The sequence below is a fragment of the Condylostylus longicornis genome, unplaced genomic scaffold (genome assembly GCF_029603195.1).
Source record: "Condylostylus longicornis isolate FDR11 unplaced genomic scaffold, ASM2960319v2 ptg000072l, whole genome shotgun sequence".
Lineage (NCBI taxonomy): Eukaryota > Metazoa > Arthropoda > Insecta > Diptera > Dolichopodidae > Condylostylus > Condylostylus longicornis.
In genome coordinates, this window is record NW_026578040.1 from 5016641 (window position 1) to 5029426 (window position 12786).

The following is a 12786-nucleotide window of genomic DNA, read 5'->3' on the forward strand; positions in this document are numbered from 1 at the left end:
TTTAAATGCTATCAATGACAGAAAGCAAGCTTTATTTAGTGCACCTAAAAAAATGAAAATTTGATTGTTAGTGGTGGTTCCGCAATCCGATTTTCCCGCAGAGTTTCCGAGTTAATTTCAAGGAGAACTCGAATATTAAATTTTAAAAACTTCCTTCAATTAATTTCTGAGATACGGATAAATATGTAAAATCGGCCTGCAGTAAAAGTTCTATTTTCGAATCCTTATATACATAAAAAATTTACTCGATCATGGTTTTATTATCTAGATATTTAATATGAAACTTCATGTAAATTGGTTGATTATTTCTTCCTATATAAGCAAAAGTCTAAATTTTGGCTGTAGTAAAAGTTCACTTGATGGCACTTTATTTTCTTAAAAAGTTATGGGACATCTTGTATTGTTATACGCTGATTATTTTCTTAAATAATATAAAAAACTAGAATCGATCAGACCGTCACATCCTCAAAGTAATTTTCGTGAAAATCCGAATTCATCTTCAAAAGCTAAAATTTCTGTGAAAATCGGTTCAGCCGAACTAGAGATAATGATATAGACAAACATCTCTCTAGAAATAGCATCACAAATGGTAAATTCTTAAACGTCAAATTTTACAAAATCTGAGTTGTCTGAGTTTACTCTACTGCGTTTTTACTTTCAGTCAAAGTTTAAATTCTTAAACGTTTAAAAAAAGTTAATTAAGCGTCAAAATTGTAGATTTTTTTTTTACATGCAGACAGTCTGACGTAGTAATTCAGTAAATAAATTTGATGTATTGAGTGACTATCATTACGTTAAAAATAATATAAAAAATATTTTTTTTGTTAATTTTTAATATGTAAATTTTTTTTTTGTTTTGACGTTTACGGATGATCAAAATTTAAAGTCAATTACGAGTAAAAAGTTTACTACATTTCTGTCCGTAAAAGTCCGTCAGACTGTTTGCAAACTGAAAACAAAATTTTGACGTTAAAGAATTTAAGGAAAACCTCCCTTATTGTATGCAATGCGGGCAGGCGGTAAAACATTTCTGGTGAGTAATCGCAAATAAGAATGACAAACGCACAGTACTAGTTAAATTGAATTTTACTCCTTTTGAAAAAAGTTTGAATTGTCAAACATTTGAGAAACACGAATAAGCTGTGCAAAATAATTTTGTGGAAGTTGATTTACTTAAGTATTTGTTAGCGCTATCAAATTTTTACAAAAACATTTTCGTACCATTGTTTTTGAAAAATTTCACATATTACCAGGAACATTATACAAAAAAAAAGAAAATAGAAAAAATAAAAATAATTTTAATAATTATTTTTAAACTGTCATTCGTTTTAATTTAATTTACACCTTTACAAGTCTTCAATTTGGTTGCCGCTGTTGTTTTAAAGCTTTCAAATTGACGTGCTTATTTTTTTAACTTTTTTTTCGCAAAATAAAAAAATTAATTTAGTTGTTTTTTTTTCACCCACAAATTAATTTTTTTTATTATTGTTATTTTTCATTTGTTTTATTTTTTATCTATTAAAATTTACAAATTAATAATAATAATTTTAATAATGATAATTGCGGATATTGAAATGTCAAATATTAAAATGTGCGTATAATGAATAAAAATTAAATGAATTTTAATATTTTTTATTAAATACTTTTATTATTTATGCTTTTGTATATTTTTTTATATCCTCAATATATTAATGATGCGAGATTGCTATAACAAAATTCCAATCTCATACTACCATTTAGATTTATATCGAATTTCTTGTTTTAGTTCTCTAATAGCTCTTCAATTTTAAATTCACTAATTTACTTAAAAATGATATCAAGGATATCAGAGATATTGAGAACTTCTTTAAGCTCAAAATTTTTTTTTAAATTAGAAATCTAAGCACTTTTCCTAAATGTTTCGTATTTATATTCCATGCTGTTATTCAAAGCCCGATATCAAAGTCCGATATCATGAATTCCACTCGTAGAATCTAACAAATTTCGAACTTAGGTACGACGTAGACTCTTGAATGATCAAAAATTCCTTTCGTAGAGATTATAAATCAGCAATGCAGAGCATTATTTTCGGAGTGTCAAATATTGATTTATATTTTTTTGTTGCTATTTAAGAAAAAAATTTTCACACAAAAGGATATTTTTTAAAAATTTTTTTATTCTTTAAATTATCTTGAAAAGTAGAAAAAAAATTGTCAGAAATAAGAATTCAATTTCTTTCATGATACGCTAGAAGAAGAAGAAAACAGAGAACTTTTAACTTTAGAGAAAAATTTGAAACGACCGTTCCCTTTAAGTTGCTTGTTTCTTTTGTTGACTTTTGAGGGTAATTTTTACTACGAACGTAGTTTATGATTCCTCTATTATGAATATTCGGAACAGAATTTTAGTAATTCGGAATTTACAATATGATATTCGTTCTTTTCCGAATTTCAGACCTACAAATAAGATTCTTGATAAGGCTGCTAATGCTATCTGTTTTAATTGTTTACAGTCAATTATTTGCCCATTCAGTTATGATGTACACCAATTTTTTAGTGTTTAATTATAACATTACCCGTAACTGTACGAAACATTATCTTTTTGTTGCTAAAATATTGTAAGAAAAACACAATTGCCGTAATTTTTTTTTGTTTTAGTATATATTTTATTTTACTTGTATTTTAAAGTTATATTAATAAAAATTTTTTTTTATATAACATTTTGATATAAGATTTTAATGTAAATTAATAAAACTATAAATCATAATAGGAATAAATTAATATTAAACTTAAACTAAACAATTTTAAAAGAATATTTTTTAATTTATTTTCTAAAAAAAATTTAATTTAATTGGGTAATCTGAATTTGAAGTTGTCACTAGAACAAAATTTTGTTTTAATACATAAATATAGAAGCCTCTTTGTTAAAATGAAAAAATTGTGAATAAAATAGCTGAATTTTCTTAAAATATTTTAAAAAATTAAAATAAAAAATTTTAATTTTTTAGGCATCGAATTATTAAAAGCAAAGTCAAAATGCAATTAAATTATGTAGTATTTTTTTTTGGTATTCCAAGTCTCACCTATTTTGTTCGATATTTTGTTAATTAAAATAGAAATTTTGTAAATTAATAATTAATGGATTAGCCATTATTCCGAACTAAAGGAAGTCATAGCATTTATTAAGCAATGTTATTATATATGAATTTAATTAAAATTTTATAAACTCATTAGGAACGCAACCGTTTCTAAATAATTAAATTATATTTATGAGACAAATTAAGGGAAATTCGAAAAATCAAGCAAGAACTAAGAGAAATGTTGGCGAAAAATATTGTTTTCGAAGCTGGCCAGAACTTAAATATTAAAAGAACCCTATTAAATTGTTTTTACGATTTATTTTTGATAATTTTAGAATACTACTTTATTTTGCAAAATATTATGTAAATATATCAGTATCAGGTTAAACTAAAATCAAATAAATTAATTTAAGAGAATTATTTCCAGGATATAGAAAAACTTCAAATAAGTAAACAAAATTTTTAATAAATTTGACTTTTGCGGTTCTACTAAGAAATAAAATTATGCATTATAATCCGCATAAACGATGAATCAAAAAGAAATGATATGTAACATTTCTAATTAAATTTAATTATGGTTAAAATTAAGATTTTCATTTGGACAAGAAATTTAAGAATGGAATGGACAAAATAGATTGTACCTACTGGATGCTGGATATCGTAATTAAATGTCGAATAACGCGAGTGTCAATCAAGTGATTGAGAAGAGAGAGAATGGTAAATTATGTTGTATAACAACAAATTATCTGAAATAAATTTATTTGTCGTTCAAAAGCACTGGAGGAACATCATAAATAAGTTTAGGGGCCGACTAACAATATTAACTTAATGAACTTGGAATAGACCTTGTCTGTGTAGCGATTACGGTATTGTTATTTTTTCTTTTTTATATTTTTCATTATTTAATCTACTTTTTAAAGCTTTAATATTTTAGTTTCTATTATTAATAGTTGTAGTTATTTTGTAGTTATGCATAATATGAACAGTCTTTAGTTGAACATAAAATGAAGCTTGTCTTTTTTATTTTTTTGTTTTTTTTTTTAAATTGCATATACATAGTTAATAAAAAATCAGTTATTACAGAAAATTAATTAATTTTTTTTTTGTAATTGTTATTTTTTGCTGATGAAATTTCATTATTACCTTAATACCTGCATGTCTTTTTAATAAATTTAAAAAAAAAAATTAAATTACATATTATTATTTTTTTTCATTTAATTTTTTAAATTAATATTTTTTTTTATTTCATTTTGTTTGTACGTTTAAATATTTAATATATATATATGTATATATGTATATATATAGGGTTTTTATTCTATTTACCATACAGATTATTTTAATTTATGTAAATATATAGTAAAATTTTAAATAAAAAATAATTCCAATATATAAATATTTTTTTTTTTAATTTTATTTTTTTTTATTTAATCTTTATTAGTATTACACACTCATAATATACAATGTATATATATAAATATAAATTATTGCCTTTGATTTCTATTGTAAATGTTTTATTTGTGATAGAATACAAAAAGGAAAAATTATATAATAATAATTAAATAAATATAAAAAATTATTATTTATTTAATTATTATAAAAAAAAAAATAAAGAATGTTGGAAATTTAAGAAGATTTACCATTACCAAAACTTATTAAATTTGTTGCAGAATTCGATAATATTCTATTAGAAGTATTAGAACTGGTAGAACTGCTAGAACTACTGCTACTATTTAATCGACGAATACGATTCTCATGTAAATTTCTCATAGATTGTCTACTACTATCATTCAATAAACCAGAAATATTAGTACTATTTATGATGTTATTAATTCCATTTGATGTTGATGCAGTACGGCTTTCACTATTACTAATACTACGTCGAAATTGTTGTAAATTTCTAATAGAACTAATTTGTGATTGTTGTGTTGTTAAGGTACAACCAATATTATTACTACCATTATTACCAACCAATAAATTCGTATTACCAATTGATTTTTTAACCGGTGGTATTGCTATTCTTGATGGACTATTACTTGAACTACGTATTGGACTATTACCACTGCTACGCATTTTACGTTTATTACTACTAATGGTAGATGAAGTATTATTTTGATTAATTGAAATTTTTGGTATACTACCATTACTACTACTATTAGTACTATTACTTCTTGCTATACCAATATTACCGCCACTATGAAATCTTGATGATAACCCTGATGAAGTTGATGGTTGTTGCTGCTCTTGCTGCTGTTGTAGTTGTTGTGTACTATTATCATTTTTGGTTATTAAATTATCTGATAAACCTAATGATGATGTTGATAAATTCTTTGATGTACGTCCAATTGTACGTGATAATAAATATTGTTCCCATTCATAACTACCAGGTGTACGACCTCTTTTAGGCGGTTGTAATTGTTCTTTTTTATATTTTAATTGTTTTTGCTGTTGTATTTTAATTTGTGATTGATTTGATGTTACTGATACTGAAGAAGTATTTGGTAATGATAACTGATGTTGTAATTGTTTAGGATTATGTAATTGTCTCTGTTTTAATGGTGATGATGTCACTGATGCTGTTGTTGATGTTAATTTCTGTCAGCTAAATGCACCATCAATTGATGAACATTGACGACGTAAAGCTGTTGTAAAACGCCACATACGAACTTTTCCATCACTAAACGTTTTTAGATTTAAAATTTATAGAAAAAAAAAGAAAAATAGGAAACATTAATAATTAAATTAAATAAAAATTATATTTACGATTAATTTATTTTATATTTTTTTTGTTATAGTAAATTATTTTTGTGTTTTGCATATTTAAATATTAGCGTAAGTATATAACGAGAAATAAGGAATAAGAAAGCTAAATATCATGCCAATTTTAACGAAACAATAACAATATTAATTATTTTTGTTGCTTTATTTTCTTTTGTGTATGGAAAATTAATTGAATTTTTTTTATTAGAATTGCAGGATTACAATAAAATAACAAGGAAAGTATACAGACAAGCGATGATAAATAGTTTGTTACTGGTTGCCGTGATTAATTTTGATTTTGAATTATAAGGACTACCATCGTATTTTTGTTTAATTTTTGAATATTGATAAAAATTATTGAAATACAATCTAACTTTTGACTATTCAATTTAAATAACAAAATATTATTAAACCAACTTATCAGCTAAAGTAAATTTACTTATGAAGACCAGATCATACTGATTTCTTCACACAAAATAAAGAATAAAAAAAATAAAACTCACATAAATTTTTTGTCAAAGCCAAAATTTAGAATAATTGAATCAAGAATTGAATTTAGAAATGCAGGAATAAAGCTATACTAACTAAATAAGATGGCGGTAAAAATTCATGAAATCATAGAGATGGCAACCTTATTTTTTCTTAAATAGAATTAAATGGCATTATTAAACTTTACCAGTTAATATAAATAACATTTACAGGAAAAAAAACATTCATTAACAAGTAAAAAAAAATAAAAGCACTTTAATAATTTACAAAAAAGAAAATAATTTTCTCACATCTATAATATTTAATTTTTTATTATAAATTTATTTATTAAATATATTGTATATTTTCATAACTAAACAACTATCAGCTACTGGTGAAATGTGAATATGTGTGGTTGTGGTATAATTATATAAATTAACATATCTGTAATACAAATATATGGAATAGAAAATTTTAATTTAACAATTATAAATTAGAAATTTAAAAAATTATTGCAAGTATAATATTAAATTGTTTTTTTAATTAAGCTAAAGTTTTTCGGCTTAGAAAAATACTTAAAGTTTTAAAATTTTCTTGTATAGTTAAAACGATAGACAAAACGTACAAACAATAAAATTCGAAAAAAAACAAGTAAAAATTAAATAATCTTAATATATACATATTAAATTTTTCCATAAAGTAGCAGAATATTTGCGGCAACACTAGCACTGGCAAACGCTTTTTATAATTTTAAATGAATTAAAGCCAAAAAAGGATTAAGTAAAGGAACTATTGCATGCTTCGAAAATTATCTAGGCATAAATTCTTGGAGCTGAATTTTTCTTTTTTTATAAATTATTGAACTGATAGTAATAAAAGTTGAGAACTAATTCACCCAATTTCTATTATACACACATTATTTCGAAGATTATTGTCTAAAGAGTTTAGCTTCCGCGATGCATTCCTCGAAAAATCTCTTCATGTCCTTGTAACATAATAGATTTACAAAGAATGCTTTATTAAATTAAGAAAAAGAAAATACCACTCGTTACTGTTTAACAGGTGGGCTGAAAAGTCCGTATCGTTTCAATGAAAAAATATTTTTTTTTACAAATTTCGCTTTTATTATTCAACATAGTTCCCTTCAAGAGCGATACAGCGATTATAACGGTCTTCAAGTTTTTCGATACCCTTCCGGTAGTAATCCTTCGGCTTGCCCTCAAAATAGGCTTCAGTTTCGGCGATGATTTCTTCGTTGGTGTGAAATTTTTTTCCAGCGAGCATTCTCTTAAAGTCCGAGAAGAGGAAAAAGTCGCTTGGGGCAAGGTCCGGAGAATACTGTGGATGGGGGAGCAAATCGAAGCCCAATTCGTGCAATGTCGACATCGTTTTCATGGACTTGTGGCACGGCGCATTGTCCTGGTGAAACAAGATTTTTTTCTTCTTCATTTGTGGCCGTTTCTTGGCGATTTCGGCCTTCAAACGCTCCAGTAACACTATATAGTAGTCGGCTATGTCGATCAACCGCATTTTGCGGTCTCCCAAAATTATTTTGTGGATTTTTTTCACGTTTTCGTCCGTAACTGCCTCTTTTGGGCGTCCACTGCGTGCGCCGTCTTCGGTTGACATATGACCGGTACGAAATTCAGCAAACCACTTGCGAATGGTTACTTCGCCCGGGGCAGAGTCCGGATAACACTCATCAAACCATTTCTTGCATTCAACGGCACTTTTTTTCATCAAAAAATAATGTTTCATTAACACACGAAACTCTTGACTTTCCATGGTTTTCAAAAATAACAAAAGTAGCGTCACTCAATTCTTTAAAAATATTCAAAAAGTTTTCAAACATCTTAATTTTACAAAAAATTACATTTAGTGGACGTTGTACACTTAAAATTTTCTTGTTGAGTTGCAGTTAAATTATATCTTGCTTTTCAAAAACAATAAAAATTAATTTTTTGCCATTATTAAATTCATAATTTATCGCAAACAAATCAAAAACAAAATACACATTATGTATGTATGTATGTAGAATGTAGATGATGAAGTGCCAAAATGAAGTATTGCCAAAATTCACGTCATATGGAAATTAATTAATGAAAAACTTACTGAAATTCTCTATTATAAAAAAAAAAGACAACAACATGAAATTTTCTTCTGAAATTTGATATGTATGGGAAAAAAGTTCTTCTTTCTGCTCTCTCTCTCTTATAAAACAAAAAACAAAATAATTTCTCCGAAAAATAAAGAAAAAGTTTTTTTTTTCTAAAAACAACGGAAAAAAGATTGAAAACAAAGTGTTATACTAAGTTCAAAATTATATATGTGAGTACCAATAAGAAAATTATTTTGAAAGAATTTTATTGTGATCGATATGACCGACAAACAAAGAGATTTGTGTTGTACCAGTCTATTATATAGTTAAACTGAATAATTCAAGCTAACACTCTTAAAGTATTTTTAAGAATGCCGTTGTAGTTAAACTGCAAGTTTTTCAACATTTCTTTAAAAACGGTAGATGCTTTGCCATCAAAAAGTATAATTATTAATCTTACCTCGCTAACTCGGTCAAAAAAGAGATCATTTTGTTACGCTCTTTTCACTTTTTTGTCTTTTGTTCATCCTAAATTTATGCAATAAATCGATATATTTTGTTAACCATGCAGTTGCCATAGGAGTGCAAAGAGATACAGGTGGAAAACAATTAGAGCATTGCAAAAACCTGTCCAAATATCATTTTAGTCCTTGAATTTAATCAAATAAAAACAAAAAACAACAAGAAGAAATCGAAATTTTCTTTGTTATTTTTGTTTTTTCCTCCCTTATTTTTGCTTTTCTTTTATCATATTCTATAGCAAATTGGAAATGATTGGCAGTAAAAGTTTTCAATATAATTTTAACACAATAGTGTCAGAAGAAAAAAAAAGTAAGTTCCCTCTTCCTCTCTCTTCGTAATTCTCAAGAGAAAGAGAAAAACAACAAACACAAACATAAAAACGAATCCAAAAAGATGATTTGACAAATCATATTATGATTACAACAACAGCAACAACAACAAAAACAACAATAAATGAATGATAAGAAATTTGAGCAACATTCCATTTTGTATGTCAAAAACAGTTGGTTGCTTTTTTCATAGTTCTGTTGTGGTTTTAACTTTTCATAATTTATTTTTTTTTTTTTTTTTGTACATAGGTCGGAAAAACTTTTCGCTTTTCCTTTTGTTTGTGGAAATCAATGATGAAAGATTAATGAAATTTTCATCAGTCAAAATTATTACAAAAAAAAAATAAATAAAAATAACAAAAATAAAAAAGAAAAATTTAAACTGTAAATAAACAAATTAAAATAGTTAAGGAAAAAGTTAAAAAAGTTTTCAAGAATGAAATTCTTAGGGAAAATCATGAAAATTCATCTATGAGAACCTGTCATCCATAACTATTTTACATTTATCATAACTTTTTTTTTGTTTGAGGAAATATTATGGGAAGAAATTTTAAATTTATTAAATGATTACAAATTAACCTTTGGCTAACTCTTACCTTATTGGTTTATTTAGAAACATTTATGTACAATCACAGCTTGTGCGATTAACTATTATATTTTAAAGGATTCCTGCATTCCTTTCAAGCACATATGATATACACAACTCGAATAACGAGTTCTATTAACCTGTGTACACAGAGTTTGATAGATTGAAATATACCAAAGTGCAGATTTCATTGGTAAGGAAAAAGAAATAAGACATAACATCAAGAGTTTGACAAATTTACCTACAATTCCACAACGGCTACTACTTGAGGTTATACCTACGGCTTCTAGAAAAAGTATATTTCAATCAAAATTTCAAAAAAAGAGTTTTACACTAATATCATTAAATTTTTATTCTCTATCGACCTACATCTTCAGTTTAGTCAATTTCTATGACAAATTCCTTTTAAATTGAAATAACCTTCCCAAAACTTAAATTATTCGGAGTTTGCGCAAAAATAACTGAGTTGACTTAAGGATTAATGTTCAAAAAAAAAGAAGTTACACTTTGTCCTATAGGTGCATTCGTACAATTATTATCAATGCTCTGAAATAATAGAAAATTAAAAAAACGTTCTAAAAGAAACTATCAGTGTAAAATCAAAAATATGAAAATCATAAACAAAAAACAGTTTCCGGAAAACTTACAACAAATGACTTACGTGTTTTTTTCCTGGACCCGCAGATATATCGTACATATTAATTTGGATATGAAAAATTCGATATTTTTATTGTACACCAATTTTCTATTTCGCGGCTAAATTGTCAATGTTTTTAATAGAATAAAACCCTCAAAAATGACGACTCTGTAGCTATTAATGCTTTTAATAAAATTTTATAATTTCCTGTGTTTTTTTCAAAGTAACGTTTTCAACTTTATAATAGCTTTTAACTATAAAATAAAGTTGGGTCAAACCAATGGTTTGTATTGTAGCACTTTTCCCTTCAACAAGTGAAAATACTGCTTTAAAATACAGTCTATGTATATCCACCACACTAGTAAAATTATTTTCATTCATATACGAAACTATTTCTAGGATTGCATACATTTAGGATGAACCATTCATGCAGTTATTGAAATAAAGCAAACATAAATTTAAAGAAATGTTAACATTATACTCGAATTTAAGGGTTAATTGCGTAGGTTAAGAAAAATAATTATAACTTTTAATGACATGGTATTTACTGTTAGCTTTCTGCATTTATAGAAATTTGGAAAAGCTTGCAAGAAAAAAACGAAATGTATTATTTGTTAGTGGTTAAAACCTGTTAATATATCAAACTCCTACAACCTGAAGTCTAGAAGAAAAACAATATCGAAAATTTGGATAAAATAGATTTTAGATAACGGCCATTTTGTTTTCGGAAAGCTTGAATTTCTTACGCTAGTCGCTACTATACTGCGTTTGCAAAATTTGAAAAATGCTTATGATTTCGCTGCAATAAATAGTTAAAAAATGGTATTTTTAGCATTTTGGGAGGCTATAACTTTTATAGCGGAACGGGGGGATAGGATTTTCTTTTACAGAAATAAATTTCTAGTAAAGATCTATTTATATATGAAATTTCAGGTTTTTGTCTTCAGGGATCTAGAAGTTTTGTAAACGCACACAGAGACAAACGGACGGACGAATGAAACTAATATCTAACTTTTTCAAAATTTTTTTTGAAAAAATGCTAAAATTGTCAAATTTATGTGCTATACTTATTTAATTTATATAATTTAAATAACAAAAACGAAAAAACATAAAAGTAAAATACGAATTCTTCTCTGTAAATTAAAATTTTATTAAAAAATGAAATTTATTGCGAAAAATAAAAACGTGTATGTAATAAATTTAAACAATGACTATTAATTAAGTATTTAAATTCACATAAAATGCATTTGGTGTTTTGCTTTATTTTTCTTTCTGATCCTTTTTTACCCAAAAAATTTAACCTAAATAAAAATTTTTAATATTCTAACCATGATGTGTAAACAAAAATTGTTGTGACAGCATAAAAATCAAAAGCATTATTACAAAGATAATAATTTTGTGTATTGGAAAAATTATAGGAAATAATAAAATACATTTTTTTTATTTAAAAATTACCTAATTAACTAACGCTAACATGACAAAAAAAATATATAAATAAATTGTATTTCCAGTGAATAAAAATGAACTCATAATGAATTTTAATAATTCATTAATTTTTCCAATCGCAAATCTTTATAATCTTTAATCTCAATAATCATAATTGATTTAACATTTCTATATTATTAATTTTTCGAAAAACGAAAATGAAAAACAGAAAATTTTTTAACTAAATTTAAATTAAATTGGATTTAAAAATTATAAAAAAATTTTTTGTTTGCACATCTTTAATATCGGGACAATTTTGGAAAGTGATTTCACCTATAACTAAAAAACAGCTAAAAAATTTCTTTTCCTCTCGCATTTTTTTGGGTAACGTTCTTATGTGCACTTTACCGGAGTCGAACCTAACCAAAACATTGCCACATTCAGTCTCGTGCCTGTGAGTTTTTTAAATTTCTTATGTTTGAATTTAAAAATTATAAATTTAAAAATTATTTTCAGAAAAGGTTTCGAATTATTTTGGTTTCAAATTTAAATTCGGTTTTTTTATTAAGTTAAGCTTAAAACCCGATTCTCTTATTTTAAGAAAAATAGGCCACTTAATATGCTTAAAGTGATATAGAAGTAAAATAATGAAAATATAATAGAAAATAAATATGAGCAACCAAATACTTGTTAATTCCTATACAACATTTTTATAATGTCACAAATAATGTTTCATCCGATTTTCAATAAATTTTTGAAATATCTGATCCCCTTTAGTGATTAGCATGAGAATTAGCACGTAATGGAATAAAAGAATAAATTCTTAATCTTAAAATCACGTAGTACACATATGAATACTTTTCTTGTTTGTACTATCCTGTATATACAATAATGTGGTGGGCTTGT

At 25.5% G+C, this 12786-nt stretch overlaps 1 protein-coding gene across 1 annotated transcript in view; it reads right to left on the reverse strand.

Annotated features, from left to right (window-relative positions):
* Nucleotides 1–5508: 5508 nt before the first annotated feature.
* Nucleotides 5509–12786, reverse strand: part of LOC129612486 (kinesin-like protein KIF21A) — a 166193-nt gene continuing 158915 nt past the window's right edge. The window contains exon 16 of the mRNA XM_055526103.1: nucleotides 5509–5732. Coding sequence (XP_055382078.1) covers nucleotides 5654–5732 — 79 coding nt within the window. The 3' untranslated portion in view covers nucleotides 5509–5653. The remainder of the gene's footprint in view (nucleotides 5733–12786) is intronic.